We start from the raw sequence: 22,796 nt of genomic DNA, 5'->3' as shown, positions 1-22,796 counted from the left end.
GTATTACATCCAAGTGATTGACAAAAACTCCCTAAATAACCACCTGAGGCATCACGAAACACACCCCCATAAGCTGCTGGACTTGGATTGTCTTTTGCTAAATTGTCAGTGTTTACTTTGATCCAAGAAAAAATCGGAGACTACCATAAAACATGTTGAATTCTAGGAGCCTTACCACATATAGGAGCAACTCCAAGAGAAGTCAATAAACGGGCATCAAGAACACCCCATAGTGACTAGAGCAAAAAGGAGCAACTCCAAGAGGAGGTAGGTTAGTAGGTTTGTGCTTCAATAAAACAGCAAAAGGAGGAATTTACCCTGTAGATTGTCCTGAAATGTTTCAGAAAAAATAGCGACTCTGTTTTGAAACAGGGGAATATTTACTCATTCTATTTCTCGTCTCTGTTCCTCTCCTAAGGTCAAGAATGTCCCTTGTACATTTGTACTAGACGTAGTACAAGGGAATAAGACACAAATATCATGCATATTTGCAGCCAGTACTTGTTTGTAGTACATATTCCATTTTCCTTTTGAATTTCTGGCCTCAAAATAATAAGAATCCAACACTAAATAGCTTCTGTATTGTATTTACGTATACTGTGTTTGGCTATACATGATTACATGGTACAAGTATTGGCGTACTGCACAACAATTAACAGTGTACTATATTTACATAGAAAAGCAACCACCGCTACTCCTCCTAGCTACCGTCTTAACCGCCGGAGCATCCCTAGTATTAAACCCGACGATTTCCCATCTCCGGTGAGCCGACGGCCTCGGAAGATTCTCCGGCACAATGGTCTCCAGCTCATTGGCTCTCCACTTTGGGCACATTCTCTTGTCACTCCACTTTGCAACTTTCTCACTTGACTCCATCACCAACGGCGGCATACCTTTAGCAATAGCTTCATGGCTTTGGCCACTCACCAAACCACCCATCTCCAACCCAACCATAACACAAGCCATGCCCACAACACATCTGCTACTCCATGATCCTCCCTCGCTTTTGTTCCTGCACAAATCAAAATTTGACATAACTTTCAGTTGGGGTCATTACAGAACTAAGCAAGCTAGGGTTTCCGATTACTTACCATGCAAGTTGTACTTGATTCGTCTTTGAAGGGGAAGAAGGGCCTAAGCTTTGAGCTGGAGGCGGCAGCTGGTTAAGGCTGCAGCTGAAGCTTGTCATGGCCATTTGTCTCTCTCTTAGATCAAGATCTTTACGCAAGAAGGAGGCAGATATATAGGAAAAGAGGTGGGTTCGGTTGAGTTGGGGCAACAGACAAGGACTGGGACGGTGAGAGTTTGTAATTGGACACGTGGGTTGGACCCTAGCCTCCATGAAAGACGGAATCATTGCTTGCCGTCTCGAGTCACCTGTGTAGGAGACGCGTGTAGGAATGAGGTTCCTGTAGTCTTATGCATGTAGTTGCGGAGCTTTCACTTTCATCACAAAGCTCAACGACAAGGATTTACTTGGTTTTCTGCATCGACTACGAATTGGTTCAGGTTACATGTTAGAACAATCTTTGGTACACCTACCTCACTCTGACCTTAGACTAATCAGCTCATGATTCATGAATGCTACCAAATTGATCATTTTTTGTTTGATACATACCAAATTGATCATTTTTTTAAAGGAGTACCAAATTGATAATTGCTTCAACAAATTTTAGAATAAGTCAGGGTTTAAAGTGGATCAATCTAGATGAGGTAATTTGGAATTTGTGTTTTGTTACGTATGTTTCTAGTCCTAAAACCATATGTATCTTATTTATGAGATAAATAATATTAACGATACTCATACGCATAAAATAACCTAACTTGGTTATCGTGTTTAATCGTAAATTAGTTAGGTATATACGTTGATTTTCTCAACACATTACGCGGCCATTTGATTCTAGAAACTTCGAGCCGTACTCTTTAATATTTATTTTGTTATGCGTTTTTAACAAAATATCAGCTTTATACATTTCTTTCAAATATGTTTAAACCACGTATAATTATCTTACTTAGTGTATGAATGTTGTATTAACAAGAAATTTCTGATTACACATTAACTCATCAAATCATGTGGCCTGACAAGTATTTTGGTCAACAAAATTTGGATCAACCTTCATAATTTTGTAGCTATTCTTTCTGCATGTAATTATTAGAAGTACTTGACTGTGAATCTGTGATCACATATTAATGCCCAGATTGTTTGAAAAGAATTTGTAAAAGCGAAAAACGAAAAAATAATTGAGTAGGTGAAAGATTTGACAGTGGAAGCCCTCCTTTTTTGATAGTGATTTTGACAAGGTCGTTATAGAAAGGACACCATCGTTTTATCAAGTCACAAATTAAATTCCAGATATTTATCTGTCAGAAATATCTCAGGGTAAAAAGCCTGTGCCCCACACAGTCCAAAGGTCAAACAGAAACTGTAGCTGCACCCAACGACGTCGTTTCGTAGCTGAGAAACCGACCAGTTAAATCTCAGCATTGAGCTTAAAAAGCAGAGTCCTCGTGTAGATCGCCCCAAATCTCTCTGTTTCTGGATCACACCGAATCGTTGCTCTCCCTTAAACCCTAATTCCTATTCTCTTTTAAAACCCCCAAATTGCCGTCCCTTTAAAAAAACCCTAATTCCCCAAATCTCAGAATCCGGTCAAATTCGCCGCCAATTGCATCGAAATAGCCGAAACGAAAGCGACCCTTTTCGTCGGAACTGAAATTCGCAGCTTGGGTAAGCCCAGAAATATGGTTTACAGTCATGGAGGGAAGTAAAGTCGGAAGCTTTGAAAATGGGAGTACGAGCGAGGGTCGGCCTCCGAACCCGGCGACGTACTGGCGGTGCTACGGCCGCGCCGACGGTGTTCCGGCGTCCCCGTGTAAGAAGACTCTTGTTCGTCACGCCTCTCTTGTGAGCTTCATTCTCAGCTTCTGCAAATTTTTAGTTTTTATTTATTTTCATATCTGGGTTTTGACTTTGTGGTTTAGTTTTGTACAATGATCAATACCCATATGTTAATATTTGCTTAATTGCTGTCTAATTTGATAATTTTTTAGTTTCTGGTATGTTATCATGTTTAAGATGAGTTGCAAAGTATGCTACTTTGATCTGTGTTTAATTTATTTTTATGTACAGCGCTGGCATTGTTCCACTGTGTTTATTGTTTAACTTGCTATAAGCAGTAACCTTTGGTGGGGTACACAGTTTTTATAGGATTTGAACAGTGTTTTGTAAGTTTTGGTTGTTTGGGTTGGGCGTTGGTAGTGTTTTCTTAAGTGTGTGAATGGAATTTTAGCAGATGAGGGCGAAGGGGTCAGACGTTACTGTTGAACTAGGAGTTGAAGAAGAGAAGTATGAGTCAAAGTTCATTCCAATTGTGCGCTCTGGAGCGTGGGCCGACATTGGTTCTCGATCAAAAATGGAAGATGTTTATGTCTGTGTGGATGATTTTATGCACGATTATGGCCTCAAGAGTTTTACGGATGGCCCAAGTGCCTTCTATGGGGTATGCTTTTTTTCAGGTCTATGGAGTTGCATACTTGTGGGTTTTATACTAATAGATACAATTGAAACTGTGATCTACTCAACCTGCTCGTTAACATCTTGACTATTTTGCAATTGAAATATTAATGTTTTTGGTTGGTCAGGTGTTTGATGGACATGGAGGGAAGCATGCCGCTGACTTTGCTTGCTCAAATTTGCCGAAGTTCATTTTTGAGGATGAAGACTTCCCTTCTGATATTGAAAGGGTTATTAGTTCAGCATTTCTGCAAACTGACACTGCCTTTCAAGAAGCCTGCACTTTGGATGCTACACTTGCTTCTGGCACCACTGCGTTGACAGCTCTTCTTGTTGGAAGGTATTTTTCTTTTTGCTTTCCATCGACACTCATCATTCTTTTCAATGTACATCAGCAACTCTTTGGTTCATTCTGCCATGCGTTTAGGGGTAAGTTGCATTCACATACATGGGGTTTCATTGTTCTATTAATGAAAAGTTTAGATCTCATTCCTTGAGCTCAGTATCTCCAAAGTAATTTGATTTCAGTTTATATTAATGTCATTGCCTTATTTGGATCTTACTAGTTGCATCTATCGCTCAAACAGTTCTGATTAACTTTTGGTTAAATATGGGTATCTATTTATTCAGTTGTGAATGTTCTGTTACTTTGTTCTGTGAGTTCTAATATAATACTGATGATAGTACAATTTGGGTCACTATTTATTCAAGACATTTATGTTTATTGATCTTTGTTTCTGATGACAGGTTGTTGGTGGTAGCTAATGCTGGAGACTGTCGAGCAGTGCTTTGCCGCCGTGGAAAAGCGATTGAAATGTCAAGGGATCACAAACCTATATGCAGCAAAGAGATAAAACGGGTCGAGGCATGTGGAGGATCTGTGTATGATGGCTACCTTAATGGGCAGCTGAATGTTACTCGCGCTTTAGGAGACTGGCATATGGAAGGATTGAAGAGCAGGGATGGTGGGCCACTCAGTGCAGAGCCAGAGCTTAAGACTCTAAAACTAACAGAGGAAGACGAGTTCCTTATCATCGGCTGTGATGGGATATGGGATGTGTTTAGGAGTCAAAATGCAGTGGATTTCGCTCGTCGCAGGCTTCAGGAGCACAATGACCCAGCCACATGTAGCAAGGATATAGTTGATGAGGCTTTGAAGAGGAAGAGTGGCGACAATTTGGCTGCTGTCGTAGTTTGCTTCCAACAGCAGCCTCCACCCAATTTGATTGCCCCTCGCTCAAGAGTGCAGAGGAGCTTCTCGGCAGAAGGGTTGAGGGAGTTGCAAAGCTTCTTGGATGACTTGAAAACTTGAGATGATGACGAAGGGTTTTGTGTTTCTCTTGTTCTTCCAATTAAAATTTTCCATTTTAGTTTTATTGAGATCCTCGAGTTCCCAACTGTACCATATGCGGCAGCTAGTCGGTAACGTAATTTGTTTCTTTGTATAACTCTGATTTAACTTGTTAGGCACCCCTTGATGGGTTTGCTTTTTCTACTTACATTTGTGTGGTTTTACTTAGTACAAGGGATTTGCTATTGTTTTGGATTTTGTTTGTTCGTGATAGTTGTTTCTGCTATAGAAAAAGTGCTGGAGTCTTCCCGTTTGTGCTATATTTCTATTAGCAGAGTAAACAAAATGACTGATTGCTCTTGTATTTTGCACTTCGCAATATCGTACATATCTGTTTTTCTCTAACGATCTTATCTTTTTTGGAAGTTAAATGCTCTAATGGAATAAGCAAAGATAAAGCCGAACAATACTGAAAACCCCACAACCACCACTGAAACGACGGCCAGAAAATCGTGCCTGTATCCAAAGTAACTTGTCAGAAAATCTTCAACAGCTTCGCCAGTATCAAGTTTGTGCTCTATGTCTCCAAACTGCGAAGCGGCCATTCCATACAAGGTCCAAGCAACAGGGCAAATCCAATAGTACCATTTCCACCATATAGGTATTCTCTGTCATAAACACTATTCAGTTCCATATTGCAAAGAATGCGCATGTATTTTAGGTACCTATCTGTGTATACAGGCGTAAACTTACCGATGGAGGAATGACAAATCCTGAGAAAAGGTTCCATATTGCATAGAAGGAAGATGAAGTTATAGCAGCAATGTTGTGGTTGGGAGTGAGTGCCATGGTCATCATGCCATAGAATGTGAAGTACAATAAGGTGAAGTACATGAAGAAAAGGTACCAAAGGAACTTGGAAACTGTCCAATCGAATCCCATCATTGTGTATACTATAACCCCATAGATAATTGTTTGGATGAAAATGTAGGGAACTTCAATCATCATCTGCAAGAGAATGGGACCTGGTGAGCATTGACATTATGGATGATGAGGAATCTGCATCTGAAATGGATGTCTCAAGGGAAGAGTATTTACCTGTCCAAAAGCGTAAGGCAAAGCCGAGTACATACCAGCTGCTCTTTCTCTGTAAAATACTGTCCTCTCAACATCCACAATTGGCTGCACTGAGGCAGAATTCTGGACCCCGAGAAAGATTACAGCAGAATACATAGATCCCATTGCATTGAAGATATCTTGCTGCTTGCTTCTGTGATCCCAAAACAAGTTTGGACATGGACATTAAGATATTGAAACATTGAAGACCATTTTCATGCTTTTGAGTTTATTGCTCTACATACCTTTTTGATCCAAGATCCCAAAATATCATACCAAACAAAAATGCGATGAATGTTGTGAATAAGAGTCTAACTGCACTATATGATGGGTTTCGCCAGTAGGACCAGTGTTGTTTCCATAGGCAGGCCATGCATTGCGTGTGAAAAGATTGTGAATAGCGAGTAGGGAAGTACAGGTCTTTAGAACCTGGAGGAGGTATAGACAGTCCTTTGATCAGGTCTTTCATTCTCCTGAACCATTCAGGATAGTGTATTAGTTATATGTCAGCAAATATCTGAAAGAGACTTGAAAGCAAAGTAATCTCACTTGTATAGTTCTGATTTCTTGTACACATCTGTAAAGTTGACCCCAAGAGCCTCTTCTTGTGCTGCTGAAGTAATCTCCAACATCCAGGTTGCAGGATTATACCCATCTTTAATTTTAGGAACACCATTAATTCCCTTTATGCAACAAAACTCATTTGTGTCAGTTCTTTAGCAGTCTCTTGGCAGGAAAAAAAGTTACGGTTTTTCAAGCAGTCCTGACCTCAAAGTACTCTATCAGATGGGAGGAATGGAGGCCTAATGGACCAGCATATATTGGCTCACCTCCTAATTTGAGAAGAAGAAGCTGCAATGAAACATGAACCACTTGAAACATTTACTAGAATAACAGGTTATTGGTTATTCTCTGGAAGACTGGAACTGATGTGAGTGATATCTAACCTCATCAAAAGATTCAAATATATCTATGCTAGGCTGGTGGATTGTGCAAACCACAGTTCTTCCTGTGTCCACTGTGTTCCTAACTGTTCTCATCACTATTGCTGCTGCCCTGGCATCAAGGCCAGATGTTGGCTCATCCATGAAAATTATAGATGGATTTGCAACAAGCTCAACGGCAATTGTCAGTCTTTTGCGCTGCTCGGTTGAAAGACCAGTTACACCTGGTAGTCCCACAAGTGCTCCCCTTAATGAAGTCAGCTCCACAAGCTCCATGACTTCCTCAATAAACATCTACATTATTAAATGTCAGATTTGAAAACAATTTGGTAATCCTGAAGAGACCTAAAGAATGTGTCCAATCTATGTTAACTAGTACCTTTCTAGTAGCAGGATCAACCTCTGGGAGTAGTCGAAGCCAAGCAGAAAACAGGAGGGATTCATAGACTGTAACATGAGGAGAGTGGATATCAGTTTGCTCACAATAACCTGATATGCGAGCAAATGTCTCTTGCCTTTTACTGTACCCAGATATCATGATGCTTCCATCAATGTGTCCACCAGTTTTCCTTCCGGCCAAGACATCCATTAGAGTGGTCTTGCCTGCACCACTAACACCCATGAGGGCAGTTAAGACTCCTGGTCTAAAAGCACCACTTACACCTTTTAACAGTTCCAGCCTATCCTCCTTGACGCCCTGAGCCTTCATTTCCTGAAAGGGAGCAGAAAATTCTTTCACTCGACGTGTTTCACCTTATGGATAGAGGGTTCCTTTAGCAAAACCAGAAATTACCTGTGGCATGTCTATGGCATATCTGATCTCATCGAAAGCAAGGGAAAGGGGTTGAAAAGGAAGAACCATTCCTCGCTTTCTTCTCCCATTAGCATTATCACTTCTTCCTCCACTTGTAGATGATGACAAGCTTGTTGCACCTTCAACAATACTTTCTGCATTGTCATGTAGAGAAGCTGTGCTCAAATAGAGCATATGGAGGATTTAAAACAGAAATGTTCATGAGTACTGAACTATATGACTAACCAGAAGACTTATTTCCTCTTGATAACAGCTCAATGAACTCTCCAGTTCCGTTACCATTTCTCTCCGCGATGCTTTCCTTGGACAGTACTACCTGAGGTTTCCCAAATGCTGCAGCATCAACTCAAATATCCGATCAATACATCCAAAACTGAAAACACCAAGAGCATATGGATGCTGATACTTACGATCAAGATATTGTAGAGCGAAAGTAATGATGATGTTGAACAGAAAAGTGTATCCAATTAAAGCTGCTACTCCAATCCAATACCAATGTGCTTCTGGGAAAATGCCATGAGACTTCAGGACCATTACTCCCAAGGATTCTGTAGAACCAGGTGGCTCCTATAACATAAAAATATTTCACACACAAGCCTTCATCAGTCATTTAGTCCTAAATATTTAAATTACAGAACAATGAGAGAGAGATGATTACATGGCTCCAACTCTTTCCGAGAAATTCATTCACGGCTATGGCATTTTGTCCATACATCAACGGTGAGATCCAGTACCCCCACAACCACCATTTTGGTATAGCCTCTAATAAAATAAAGCCAAAGAAGAAGGTGTTGCAATGAAAATCTGAATCACATCAGCATTCATGAATAGGAAGCTATCTTCTATTATTGGATCACCTCGAGATAAGACAAATCCACCCAAAACCAAGATTATAAGTAATGCAAAGGTTCCAAATGTGGTAGCAACTATTACATCCCTTCCTATTGCAGCCATGGCTCTGAACAACCCGGACGCCATCTGGTTTATGCACACCAGTATCATGTACTGCTTGAGGAACCTGGAATGTAGTTCTCTCATCAAATTCTACACATTCTGCCGAAGTTAAATTATGATGTTTCTTTTTCTCACCTTTCAATATGTGGATCAAATCCTATAACATAATAAGTAATGATCACCCAAATGAAACTCTCTACTAAAGTGATTGGGATCTTGAGTATCCATCCAGGTATTGAGTATGCCCATGCAGGATAGAAGAGTAGGTCTCTTTGCTTGTAAAAGATGGGAAGTTTCATAATGGCCATGTTCAGCTCTGATATTCCATTAAACATAGCTACAATGACCGCAAAGAACAAAGCACCAAGATAGATTCCCCCATCCAACACAGAGCCTTTATGCATCTCAACTCTCATAAATATTGTTGTTGTTATAGAAGCTAAGATGATAAGCTGAAAAGGGAAGGGGAAAATAAAGCAACAAATTAGTCCCACTTTGAGGTCATGTACCGATCTTTCAATGAAAATTAGTACTGGTTATGGTCAGTCCATAGTTTCAAGAACTGAAGTCAAATACTAAAAGGAAATGTTGTACTTACTAGGGCCAATTTGAAAATGTAGGCAAATGAGTTCCTCTTCATGAGCAAAAACTCTCTAGAAACACAAGCTCTGAACAACTCCGTCTTGCTAACACCGTATTTCTTAGCTGTTAAAGCAGCACGGTGGCTTTTGGACCTGTCGAAGGGACTAGCAAGCTCATCACCAAGTTTCTGGCCAATATGAAATGCCTGGAATGCTTCAGCAAACTCATTGACAGTAACATATCTGTAAGGCTCATGTAAACGTGCCCAATACTGCTCTTGGTCTTTCCTGGATGTCACCTATCATACCCCACAAATACTGATGTTATTACAAGATGGAAAGCTATGGTGAGTCAGGCTGGAGAGTACTTAAACACATACATGCTAGAAAGTGAAAGTTTTCAAAAACAGAATTACCTCTTGCAAGAAATCAGCAACCCCTTTCCTCTCAGGACATTTGAACCCCATGAATTCAAAAAAGCCGAGCACACATTCGCGTGGACCCTGATACACTATTTGGCCATCTGATAGTAGAATTATATCATCGAATAGGTTATAAGTTTCGGGGGCTGGCTGTAGGAGGGAAACAACTCCAGTTCCCCTAAGAATATGGATAGATTGCCTGAGTGAGTTTACTATCTGGAAAGTTGTTGAACTGTCCAAACCAGTTGATATCTCATCCATGAAGAGAGCTCTTACTGGTCCAACAAGCATCTCCCCTATATCATTATCATCTTGAATATTAAAGATACCAATTCAAAGTGCATGGTATAAACATAACACATTGTGTAACTAGGAGGTAAGAGAATGCAGTAGAAAGATTTATAGCCTGGTTAATGTCATACCTATTGTGACTCGCTTTCTTTCTCCACCCGAGATGCCTCTTACCATTTCATCCCCCACCATAGTATTGGCACAAACCTCAAGTCCCAAAATCTAGAAGAAATATATAACCAGAATATATATATATATATATATATATATATAAGTATTCATATTCTTCAGTGTATCTTCAAGTTGAAATGAATTTCAAGATGGTATACCTTGAGAATATAATCAGCAACTACACTACTCTCCTGCCCTTCTAGTGCTGCTGCCTGAAGAATTTAAACAAAAAAGACATGAAAATTTCAATTTTTTTTTCTTATGTACATGAAAAGTTCTGTTCTTTATGGCTCATCAATCTGGTTACTCACCTTCTGGTAGATATCAATGTCTGGATCAGGCTTAATATTTTCATCCTTCTCTCTTCTAGACAGTTCTGCCAACATTTCTACAATGTTTCCAAATATGAAATCAGGTCCTTTCTAAATCATTAAATCAAAATGTATCAGATACATGGTGCTTGGGAGTCTTTTGACTGACCGCAATTTGACCCAACTCCTTGACATCTAGCTGAGAAAGCCAGTGTCTCCTTAACTGTCATTTCTCCTATGTGAAGATCTTTCTGACATATATAAGCTGATGTTCTCTGAGGTACAAATTCTGCCATACTGTGCCCATTATACGTAACGTCTCCTGAAGACTTAAGATACATCAATTACCCTATTAGACCAGATTTTTACTGAAGAAAATCCATGACCAAAAAGGGATAATGTTAACTGTTCTTACTTTTAAATCTTTACCGAGTCTTCCAGCAAGAGCCAGTAGTAATGTGGTTTTTCCGGAACTTGGGGGGCCTAAAAGCAAGGTCATTCTGCAAGAATTGAAACAAGAACTGTTTGATAAGATCTAGAATGCATGGATGATTGTAGATTCCAGTAAGTCAGTAACATATCCAAACATACCTTTGGGGCTTGATAATGCCACTAACATTTTGAAGGATTGTTAAGGATGCCTTTCTACTTGGAAAAATGTGAAGATAATGTAACCATCCCTATTGAAAGTGGGCATCATATGAAGAGATGAGTACCAAACTTAGAATAGAACTTGTACTGATCCAACTGTAAAAGAATACTTACCTGTATCATATTGATGGCAAAGTTGAGTAAAGTAGGCAGTGCTCTGCTTCCCAAATAAACTTGTGCCTCCACAGTTAGATGCTCAAACCGAACTTCAATTGTTGGCATATCAAGTCCAACTCTGTATTAAAATTTGGAAAGAACAACACAAAATCATTGAAATTTTTTCCAAATATTATAGTTTGGATGTTAAAAGTCTATATGTTCATGAAACTCACCTGTCAATTCGGTTCTTGAGCTTTAACAAGAACTTCTCATTATCTTTCTCAGCATTGTTAACCAGCCTCTCCAACAAAGTCTTCCTCTCAAGTAAACCAAGGTTTTCGACATCAACCTCTCTAGCTTGGCCCTCCCCATCAATGAACAAGCCTCTACCGATACGCAAACCTGTAGGCAGCCTCTCAATTGCAGCCCATTTGAGAGCTTCTTCATCGTCTTCACCTCGAAAAGACCTTGAAAACACTTCCATGGTGAGGTTTCCCCACCTGCAGTCGAAAGGGCCTAAGCAACTACAATGTTTGCATACATATCACCCTGAATAATTGAGGTTTAGCATCTAGCTATAAAACTTCTATAATGACTATATGCTTTCGAATAAGTAAAAGTGTCTTTCTTTCTGTCACTTTTCCCCACCAACATTCTTTTGAATATATACTGAGGTTCATGATGGTGGGAACTTTGATCCTACTTTATCTCCTTGACTGACGAGGAGGAACTTATTATGGAAGTGTGCAAGTGAAGAAAGTAAAGTAGGTCATGATTCTTAAGAGGGTCGAGTTTGGTCCTTATATCAAGGAAAGAGGGTACATAATTTGCCTTCTGATTTGCAAAGCACATAAAGGTTGTGTTTCAAACTTACAAGGACATCCTTGTAGCTCACCCATTTGATGACCCACGAAAAGAAAAGAACAAACGCAAAAGGGTTGGGCAGTGGTGGCCTGCAACTGCCTGGAACTATTATGTATGTGGTTTTTAGAAAGTTCGCGTAGGACCTCCTCATAGATCACGTTATCATTGCTAGTAGTATCACCAGAGGGATTCTCTTTGGTGCATTAGGGCATCCATATATGTTCATCATTGTAGACCAACCTCTTTTTTTTTCGATTACCATTGTAGACCATAAGACCAACTTGTGCATAAATTCTATATCCGGTATCACTGGTTTATCAGTTACATAAAACTAATCCCACTAGTTCATGAAACTGGTTGTCCATGCGTGTAAGTAGTATAAAATTTCTTAGCATATAGCACCAGGTGAAAGGTTCTATCCGATTACCATAAGCGTTTTAAAGATTGTGAATGTTTATTGTTTTGTTTTTTGCTTAGACCATTTCACAAGATCAAAGTGTCAATTGCATCAAAGGTTCATTTTCACACAGGTTACCCGGCCTTTTCAATTTAACAACCAAAGTGAAACAGTCAACTCAGCAAAGAAAAACCTTGAAAGAAAGGAAAAGAAAAAGAAAGTAGTACGACGACAAGAGTTTGGTAATGAGTATGAAGTGCCTAACATACATGACAGTAGTGCAATAATATCTGGTGCAAAGGATAATGAGAAAAGGATCCAATAGGTTGAGCTGTCTGCTATATGCTCCTATTCTTTTCTCTCAAAGTATTGGTCCAATTCTTATCTTCATAATCACATTTCTACTAAACAATTTCTTGGCCAATAGGTCTAATTGAATATGGTTAAGCTAATCACAGTAAGGAAAACATGCTGTCATGCACTCATATGCTGACTCCCTCATAAGTACTATTGTAATCGATGGATGATAGACTTGAGCAACACTTGGATTAGAAGAAATCATTCATCATTTGAATTACAAGGAATACTTATTATATACCACGTTTTCATCTCTTTTGAAAATTAAAGGCTTTGATTGAAAAAGCAAAGACGGATCCAAAGAGCACTGAAATAGCTACAAGCACTATCGCAACAACACTGAGAAAGTCTTCTCTGTACCCAAAATAACTCCTGGTAAAAGCTTCCACAGTTTCGCCGGAATCAAGCCTGTCCTCAATGCCTGCGAACTGTGAACCAATCAATCCGTACAAGCTCCAAGAGACCGGGCATGACCAGTAGAACCATCTCCACCATATTGGAATTCTCTGTCACCAAGAAACAACAAGTTTGTGAATTGTGATTCATAGTTTGATGTGTTAAGTCAAGTGAACATATTAGCATGCATAATGATCATCTGTCACATGTAATACTTACTGATTTGGGAATGACAAATCCTGAAAAAACGCTCCACAGTGGGCTCAATGCAGTGGAAACTACAGCGGAAACGGCAAGGTTGGGAGTAATGACCACACTCATCATGCCATACAAAGTGTAGTATAAGTACGTGAAGAACAGGAGGAATAGTTGCCAAAAGAACTTGCTGACCGTCCACTCAAATCCGATCATGCTGTACTCTATAACCACATATATGATGGTTTGGATCAAAGTGTATGGGAGCTCAATGCCAAGCTGGTAATGCAAATGGAATTTGGTGAGAAACCAAAGTGAAAGTACAAAAGAGTATGTGGGTTGCTTCCATGCATGATGCATGTTTATCAACTCAATGTTCAAGTGCGTACATAAACTGGTGGCTTGGATTTATTAAGCATTTTTACAATATGATCTTGGTGACGTACCTGTCCTAAGGCATACGGCAAGGCAGAGTACATTCCGGCAGCTCTTTCTCTATAAAAGACTATTCGCTCAATGCCTACAACTGGCTGCACTGTTGAGGCATTTTGTGGCCCAATGAACAGAACAGCAGAATTCATAGCACCCATTGCGTTAAAAAGATCTTGCTTCTTTTGCCTGCATTCCATAGGGAGGTTAAACCAGGATATAGAATTAGACTTCTATTTTCAGCAGCATTTTAAGGAATAATCACAAATATGTTTGCTCTATTTTTCAGTGCATGTACCTTCTGGAACCAAGATCCCAGAATATTGTCCCGGTTGCTAAAGCTATCATTGTTGTGGAAAGAAGTCTAACTGCACTGTATGGCGGGTTTCTCCAGTATGACAAATGTTGCTTCCACAGGCACGCTTTGCACTGGGTATAAAAAGATTGCGAGTATTTTGTTGGGAAGTACAGGTCTTTTGAATTTTGTGGAGGCGTACTTAGTTCGTTGATCAAGGCCTTGTTTCTCCTAAACATTCACATAGTTAGCTGATAAATATTAGTATTTCCTTATTATACTAAAATATAATGGGAGATGTTTGATCTACCTGTATGCTTCCGATTCCTTGTATATGTCTGTGAAATTAATCCCTAGAGCAGCTTCTTTGACTGCAGAAGTAACCTCCAACATCCAAGTTGCAGGATTGTAACCATTCTTCAGCTTAGAAACCCCGCTAATTCCCTTTAGTGGAACATGAGAATATATATTAAGTAAAAAGTTTGAGTTTAAGATATCACAGACAGATGATTTCCTGTATTCAGAAGCCTAACCTCAAAGTATTTGATCAAGTCAGAAGAATGGTAGCCTAAGGGGCCAACATATATTGCCTCACCACCCCATTTCAGAAGGAACATCTGCAATTAATGGAGTTCAAACTTCTTAGTCCTTTTAACATTAAAACGTACGCACATTGTGAAATCCTAAAGCCTATAAAGGGTTCAAACCTCATCAAAAGCATCAACTATATCAATACTTGGCTGATGGATGGTGCAGACAACAGTTCTTCCGGTGTCCACTGTATTCCTCACTGTTCTCATTACAATTGCTGCTGCCCTGGCATCAAGGCCAGAGGTAGGCTCATCCATGAATACTATGGATGGATTGGCAACAAGCTCCACTGCAATCGTGAGCCTTTTACGCTGCTCAGTTGAAAGACCATTACCTCCAGGCAATCCAACAAGTGCATCTCTTATCGGGGTCAGTTCCACAAGTTCCATGACTTCCTCAATAAACATCTGCAAACCAATGTGCAAATTTATGGTCAAAGACTTTATGAACATATCATGGAAGTGATGGTTGTTGTATGCATTTTGATTTAGTTCTAGCATTTGCTTCAAGATCTGACCCCCAACAAAAGCAAAAGTAAGGTGAAAGAACCTACCTTTCTGGTTAGGGAATCAACCTCAGGGGACAACCGAAGCCATGCAGAAAAAACCAAGGACTCATAAACCGTAACATGTGGAGAGTGTATATCTGTTTGCTCACAATATCCTGATATGCGAGCAAAGGTTTCTGGTTTTTTGGATATCCAGAAATGGTAATGTTTCCTTCAGTATATCCACCGGTTTTCCTTCCTGCCAGAACATCCATTAAAGTAGTCTTTCCAGCTCCACTGACACCCATTAAAGCTGTTAGGACCCCAGGCCTGAAAGAACCACTCACACCCTTCAGAAGTTCTAGTCGATCCTCAGTAATGCCTTGAGCTTTCATTTCCTGCATGCATGTATAGGAAACAGTTTATAATCCTGCAATAATATTGTTGTTACACCTTACAACATAACAATTGAAACCTGGTATATTAGTATTTGTGTCTTATTTATGCGATGCTATATTTATAGTAAGTTATCTCTGAACAATTCAAGTTGCTCAGTGATTCCTTGAGCTTTCATTTCCTGCATGCATATATGTATAGGAAACAGTTTATAATCCTGCAATAATATTGTTGTTACAAACATAACAATTGAAACCTGGTATATTAGTATTTTGTGTCATATTTACGTGATACTATATTTATAGCAAGTTATCTATGAACAATTCAAGCTGCTCATAGTAAGTGCAAAAAACTAAAAATTCTAGCTGCTTATCAGTAGAAATGACCAAACATTATACCTGTGGCATGTCAATTGCATATCTGATTTCAGAAAATGTAATCGAGAGTGGTTGAAAAGGAAGAATCATTCCTCGCTGCTTGGAGGAACGATTGGCTGACATGTTCTCTAGAACTTCTTTCCCTACTCCTGCATTGTTACACCATAGAAACTTGAGTAACCCTGGACATCCACAAGGTAGAGATGAACATAAAATGAGCTTGAATTATGAATCCACCTGTAGAGTTCTTTCTTGTTGCCGATAGCTCAATGCTCTCTCCAGTTTTCACAGCGTGTTTCATTGCTAAGGAATCTTTGGACAATACTGCCTGAGGCGTATCAAGTGCTGCATGATTTGATTTGATTGTGAGAACTTTAATTCCTTCTATTCCAAGAAAGATAAAAGGACTGAGTGGCTACTTACGTTCCAGATGCTGAAGTGCCAGAGTGTAAAGGAAGTTGAACATAACAAAAAATCCAATTAAAGCTACAACTCCAATCCAGTACCAACTTGCTTCTGGTGATACCCCTCGAGACTTTAAGACCATAACTCCCAACGATTCAGTTGAGTTGGGTGGAACCTACAATAGGATATACTTGTTAGCTAATTTACCAGATTTTTCTAACCTGATCTTGTTCTTGCCTTTTGAATTGAAAAACGATGCTTACACGACTCCAACTCTTTCCAAAAAATTCATTGACAGCCATTGCATTCATTCCATACATCATCGGTGAGAGCCAATATCCCCACAGCAACCAGTTCTTCATCTCCTCTGGAACACAAAGGGTCATCTTTTAACATCAATATTCATATTAAGTTAAAGTAAAAAATTAAACTATAATCAACTACTCTGGTTGAATCTTATGAATGATTCACCTCGTGATAACAAAAAGCCACCCAGAACAAAAATGAATAGTAAAGCAACAGATCCAAATGTGTTTGCAACAGTCATGTTCCTTCCTAATGCGCCTATCAAACGGAACAGTCCAGTTGCCATCTGGCTAATGCATACGAGTAAAAGGAACTGCTTGCAGAACCTGTAGTTACAAGTTTTCGGCAAAATTTATAAGAGATGATTCTGACCCAAAAATTCGACATATAATTTCTAGAATATTTTTACTTTTTACCTTTCAATGCTTGGATCATAACCAATACCGTAGTAAGTGATGGCCATCCAAATGGAAACTTCCACAAAGGTCATGGGGATTCTTATAATCATGGTTGGTAAAGAGTATGCCCAAGCAGGATAGAAGAGCAGGTCCCTTTGCTTGAAAAACACAGGAAGTTTCATGATCGTCATAACAAGCTCTGAGAATCCATTGAATACAATTACCATCATTGTGAAGAACATAGCTCCCATATATATGCCACCATCATCTACAGTATCCCGGTGCATCTCAGTCCGTAGGAATAGTGTCATTGTGGCAAAAGCAGTTATAAGGAACTGAAAGCAAAACCAATATAAGTTTTTAAAGTGAATGATATTGTAGGTTGAAAATGTATGTTCACTTCTCACCAGTGCTTAATTAAATCTTTTCAATGATGAAATTTCTTACCATTGTCATTCTGGTAATGTAGACGATCGAGTTCCTCTTCATAAGCAAATAATGTCTAGACATACAAGCTTTAAAAAGTTCGCTCTTGCTAACACCATACTTCTCAGTAGTCAAAGACGCAGGGTTTCCTCGAGACTTGTCAAAAGGTCTAGTAAGCTCATCACCGAGTTTTTGACCAATATGAAATGACTGCAATGCTTCAGAAAATTCCTTGGACGTGACAAAGCTATAAGACTTATCTTTATGGCTCCAATATTGCTCCTGATCTTTCCACGATGTCACCTGTTATTGAAGAACCAAAATAAATCAGTCCAATCTCTCTTGTGAAAACAATGAAATTAATTTTAGGATATAAGCCTAAGTGACCTACTTCTTGGAGGAAATCAGCGACTCCTTTCCTCTCGGGACATTGGAAGCCTATGTACTGGAAGAACTCAAGCACATTTTCACGAGGACCTTGATACACAATATGCCCATCTGAGAGGAGAATTATATCATCAAAGAGATCATAAGTTTCTGGTGCGGGCTGCAGGAGAGAGATTACAGCAGTTCCATTGAGAATGTGAATGGACTGTCTTAATGAATTTACTATCTGAAATGTTGTTGAACTGTCCAAGCCAGTTGATATCTCATCCATAAAAAGTGCTCTTGCTGGCCCAACAAGCATTTCCCCTGAGCATTTTATTAGAAGTATATCAGCTTAATCATCTAATCAAGTATGTTGTTAAAATCATAGAGTAAGAGAACTGTGGCACAATTTCGGGTCTGGTTCAAGTTCAATCTACAAGTTCTAATGTTCTATGCTCTACCTGTGGTGAGTCGCTTTCTTTGGCCACCAGATATGCCTCGTCTCATTTGATCGCCTACCATGGTGTCAGCGCAAACTTCAAGTCCCAAAACCTGCAGATTATCAGAAATAACATATCTTAGCTCAACATTTGCAAATTCTCTAAGCATATAAATATGAAGGATATAAAAGTTGTATGTATCTTTATATGCAAGGCATTTACTTAGATGAGCAGTAGGTACCTTGAGTATATAATCTGTAATCACAGTGGTTTCTTGTCCTTCCAGTGCTGCTGCCTGCAAAATATAAGAGCCATTGAAATGAAAATGCTCCTTTAGAGAAACATGATGATATAAATAAAACATAGCCGAAACTTGTATAAATTATCTAAATCTTTCTTGTTCTCATATACCTTCATGTAGACATCAAGATCTGAATCTGGCAGAATATTTGCAGCCTTTTCCCTTCTTAATAGTTCTACCAACATTTCTGGAAATTTCATGAAAGCAAATTAACTCGATCAGATTAAGAATTCTCTGCATACTAGATTAGTATAGAAGTCCAACTTTCAGGTTATTGTAACCAACCATAACGTGGTCCGACCCCTTGACATCTTGCTGAAAAAGCAAGAGTTTCTTTCACAGTCAACTCTGGTAAGTGAAGATCATATTGACTAATGTAAGCTGCTGTCCTCTGTGGTACAAACTCATCCATACCGAGTCCATTGTATGTAACTCTTCCAGATCTCTATGTTATTATGAGAAATGATACCAAATCACAAGGCAAAAAGTCGAAAACACTAGATATAGCCTACTAATACCAAATCACAAGGTGAAAACACTAAGATATAGCCTACTAATAGTCTAATATTATGTGTTATAGAACACTTACTTTAAGATCTTTACCAAGCTTTCCGGCCAATGCCAGTAGCAATGTGGTTTTTCCAGAGCCTGGAGGTCCTAAAAGCAGTGTCATTCTGCAGAAACCAGACCACTAATATGAGAAAAGGTTTAGAGAATGATCCATGTTGATGAACTTGCATCAGCATTGCCTAATTACCTTCTTGGCTTGATTATTCCACTTACACCATGTAGGATTGGCAAAGGTTTCTTTCTACTAGGAAGAAGATGAATGAAGTTCAAGAGCCGCTACAGAGAGAAAACAGCGATAACTGAATGTGATGAACTAGGAAAAAATATCTGAGCGACTTATAGAAGCAAGAACCCATCACTAAACATACAGTTGCATGCACATGAAGTAATTAGATACCTCTATCATATTAATGGAGAAGTTGAACATCGTAGGTAATGCCCTGCTTCCTACATAAGCTTCTGCTTCAACGTTCAAATGCTCGAACCGCACTTCAGTTGTTGGAAATTCAAGTCCAACTCTGAGTTTAGAAAGTTTGAATTCAAACAAACAACAAGAGAATTAAATTCTTCATACACATGTAGACACATAGTTTTTTTATATTATTTTCATTTGTCAAGCAAGCCGGCCATTGATGATTATTTACCTATTCATGCGGTCCCTGAGCTTGAACAAGAACTTCTCATTATCTTCCTCTGCAATCTTCACTAACCTCTCCAACAAATTCTTCCTCTCTAATAATCCAAGATCCTTGACATCAATTTCTCTGGCTTTACCCTCCTCCTGATCAGCAAGTATACTTCTCCTTATGCGTAAAAAGGTAGGCAATCTCTGAATAGCAGCCCAATTGAGAGATTCTTCATCATCTTCTTCACGAAAAGACTTGGAGAAAGCTTCCATTGAAGTATCCTCGCTTCTCCACATATGTCAAAACTGCTCAACCATACTTGCACTACTACTCATATCGTTCCCCGCAAACCTCCACTGGTCTACACATTCTTCATAACAAACCAAAAACCCACAAAGCTCTTCTGTAACTTTCATCCAATATAGTTGCATTCCATGGATGTTAGTGCTGAAAGCAAGTCTATAAAATTGAGGGAGTCTGATATAAACGAAAACTGTTATCAGACTTTAATTTATATGCATACATACACAGATTTTGTAGTGTACAACTGCTCATTGTGCCCACTTGCAGCCATGAAACATAACATATGAAGCAAGGAAAGCTGCATCCCATTAATTTTATAGCTGAAGCAAGTCATTATGAACTGAAATATTGAACAGAAAGTCGTGGTTTTTAAATAAACTAAAGGTAATAGAAATAAGCCACTAGCAGTCTTGTATGAACCAGCTAATGCCTATTACTCTATTAGCATACCAACTAAGACAGTTAGACAGATACTTACATAGTTACTTACATTGATGATCTGATGACATGCGTAGTAGCTAGTGGAGGATCTGAGAATTTTTCTTTGGACGGGTAAGTCTGGTAAGATGTAGGTCAAAAACGAATTTGTTTTACTTGTCTGAGAACTCGTCTTAATTTCATTGAGACATTTCATCGAACACCTTGTGCTCACCTTGCGCTCACACAAGTTGGTGATACAATAATGCCTCATAGAGATATGTTTTACCTCAAATCCAAAACTGGTGTTGAGGTAGTATTCATTTACATGATATCGATCCAATCGGATTCCAATTTCAAATCTCGCTCCTTGATTTCCCATAATCAAAAGAATAAACTAGGGAGAGAACATTACTAAATACAAGACAGTTCGCGTTAACATGACTTAGTGTCGTTGACTAAGTCATAAGATCATTGTTTAAGGAGAATAAAACAGATCAATGACAGGGGAGTAGTACCCTAATTTGGATTAGCATGCATTAACAAAAAATAAATTAATCATTAATTAGTGACTGAGATACTGTTCAGTCACACTAAAAAAAAAATCAGATGTCCCAAAGGATTGCAACTTTTATAATAAGAAAATACGGTATAAAACATCAGATATCGCTTAGAGCAAATGCACCTATTTTGTGTGAGTTAGACTAATTTTTAACCGGATTAATGCACTATTCATTCAACTTAATATTTGATCATCGGTTCAACGATTCAACAACAAGCTGCCTTCTCATACACATTTGTCTTTATTTACCAATAGCAAGCTGCCTTCTCATTATTCTCGTGCGCAGGCGAAACTAACAGACAGGTTTACCTGCCGTTACTCTCAGAATTAGATCTCGAAATCAGATCTCTCTCTCTCTCTCGGCGTTCCCGGCCAACGAAATCTCCGACACTCCGACTCTTTCTGGGCCTCCTCGCCGTCTCTCCCCATGAATCAAGCGTCTCTGAGTGGACCTTCGAGCAGTTCCTGAAGGAATTCGTCTAGGCTCCTCCACTGCCACCTCGATTATCCCGCCGCCTCCGATCAATTGATCGTCTCCTTCGCCCACTCCTCGACGTCGATGCGTGGTCAGGGATCGGGACGCTTAAAAGTATAATTCCAAAAAGGGAGTTTCAATTTCAGTTCTGGGCAGTGAAGGTTCAATTGTAGAAGTTCCTTTTGCCTTGAATAGAATCTGGGTTTTGAAGGTCAGTAGCATTAGAGGTCAGTAGTCTGGAGGGTCAGTAGCATTAAATTTTCAATTTCACTTAGTAGCGATGATTGGAATACAACTGCATGTTTAAAGTCGGTATTGAGGGTCAGTAGAATGCTGAGGATTAGTAGTATTAGAAGGTCAGCATTGAGGGTCAGTAGAATTAAAATACGCAAAGGTTTTTTTCCCAATGGTAACGTAACCAATTAAAAGCCCAAAATCACCATAAGCACATTCGGGGCCGAAAAAGTTGTTTCCAGAATCGAAGATGAGAACCCAGATTTGAGGCCGATTCCGGCAACCACGGCGTTGCAAGAAACATACAGGTGATCAAGTTCAATTTCTGGCGTCGTTGACCCACTTAAGCATCGTCGTTCGGTGATCGGAGGATGCGAGGAGGCGACCTCATCGTTCTGCACACATCGTTGCCCAGATCTGGTACTCGTCACCGCAAGTGAAGGTCGACCTCGTCGGCGCCGTCGATGGCAGATCGAGGACAAGCTGGACATCGAGGTCGGAGGTGGTGATTCTGATGGTGTTGAGAGAGAGAGAGAGGATTTTAGGGAGACGACAGTGTTAACGATTTCCGTCAGTGTAGCCGGCCGACGGGAAAAAACTAATACAAGTCTGCTGGTGGTAAATATAGACTCCAAATTGTAGTTAGTAGTAATTGTGTTATTCTTTGGTGGGCCACATAATAGATTCATATTTCATATATTTTTATCGGAGCAGATTCAGTGCACCTGAACCACCCATCTATATTAACAGAAAAACAAATTGGGTTAACAACCAAAAAAATGAAACTACAGTAAAATCTAAAAATCCAAAATACTTTTTATCTCATCGAAGGAAACTACACATTGCATCTTCCCAAATTCCCATAACCCAGCCTCTCCACCCTTTGCCTCCCAAGTTCAACCCTAGACACCCCACCCGACGACGCCGGCACACCGCCAATTCCACCCCACCTGGATGAGAGTCACCGTGGAAGGGAAGGAGGGGCCGGCGAGGCATGCGTAGAGAGAGAGAGAGAGAGAGA

At 39.5% G+C, this 22,796-nt stretch overlaps 3 protein-coding genes and 1 pseudogene across 4 annotated transcripts; 1 reads left to right on the top strand and 3 right to left on the bottom strand.

Annotated features, from left to right (window-relative positions):
* Positions 1-350: 350 nt before the first annotated feature.
* LOC101297404 lies at positions 351-1,210 on the bottom strand. The gene is made up of 2 exons (XM_004291445.1): positions 1,092-1,210; positions 351-1,012 (listed from the first exon to the last, which is right to left on the bottom strand). The coding sequence occupies exons 1-2, from the start codon at positions 1,193-1,195 to the stop codon at positions 670-672; spliced, it is 447 nt and encodes a 148-aa protein (XP_004291493.1). The 5' UTR covers positions 1,196-1,210; the 3' UTR covers positions 351-669.
* Positions 1,211-2,609: 1,399 nt separating this feature from the next.
* Positions 2,610-5,054, top strand: LOC101294038 (probable protein phosphatase 2C 22-like). The gene is made up of 4 exons (XM_004291434.1): positions 2,610-2,905; positions 3,294-3,500; positions 3,643-3,854; positions 4,262-5,054. Exons 1-4 carry the CDS (start codon positions 2,756-2,758, stop codon positions 4,824-4,826), a joined length of 1,134 nt encoding a protein of 377 aa, XP_004291482.1. The 5' UTR covers positions 2,610-2,755; the 3' UTR covers positions 4,827-5,054.
* Positions 4,930-11,661, bottom strand: LOC101292278 (pleiotropic drug resistance protein 1-like). The gene is made up of 24 exons (XM_004291429.1): positions 11,393-11,661; positions 11,175-11,295; positions 11,001-11,089; positions 10,825-10,909; positions 10,579-10,738; positions 10,410-10,486; positions 10,257-10,310; positions 10,059-10,149; positions 9,631-9,932; positions 9,232-9,513; positions 8,769-9,085; positions 8,537-8,697; positions 8,338-8,441; positions 8,090-8,246; positions 7,905-8,012; positions 7,659-7,834; positions 7,245-7,577; positions 6,869-7,159; positions 6,690-6,773; positions 6,471-6,604; positions 6,167-6,394; positions 5,904-6,075; positions 5,559-5,813; positions 4,930-5,473 (listed from the first exon to the last, which is right to left on the bottom strand). The coding sequence occupies exons 1-24, from the start codon at positions 11,641-11,643 to the stop codon at positions 5,216-5,218; spliced, it is 4,290 nt and encodes a 1,429-aa protein (XP_004291477.1). The 5' UTR covers positions 11,644-11,661; the 3' UTR covers positions 4,930-5,215.
* A 1,364-nt stretch (positions 11,662-13,025) lies between these two features.
* Positions 13,026-20,080, bottom strand: LOC101292570 (annotated as a pseudogene). Its single transcript, XR_184039.1, has 24 exons — positions 19,803-20,080; positions 19,556-19,676; positions 19,346-19,434; positions 19,178-19,262; positions 18,874-19,033; positions 18,699-18,775; positions 18,529-18,582; positions 18,309-18,399; positions 17,870-18,171; positions 17,500-17,781; positions 17,071-17,387; positions 16,820-16,980; positions 16,612-16,715; positions 16,367-16,523; positions 16,173-16,288; positions 15,965-16,099; positions 15,237-15,568; positions 14,800-15,090; positions 14,626-14,709; positions 14,403-14,536; positions 14,096-14,323; positions 13,815-13,986; positions 13,393-13,647; positions 13,026-13,283 (listed from the first exon to the last, which is right to left on the bottom strand). The product of XR_184039.1 is annotated as a pleiotropic drug resistance protein 1-like (transcript).
* Between the last annotated feature and the right edge of the window lie 2,716 nt (positions 20,081-22,796).

This window comes from Fragaria vesca, linkage group LG2, assembly GCF_000184155.1.
Source record: "Fragaria vesca subsp. vesca linkage group LG2, FraVesHawaii_1.0, whole genome shotgun sequence".
Taxonomy (NCBI): Eukaryota; Viridiplantae; Streptophyta; class Magnoliopsida; order Rosales; family Rosaceae; genus Fragaria; species Fragaria vesca.
Note: the sequence above shows the minus strand (reverse complement) of the source record. Positions and strands in the feature narration are given on the sequence as shown.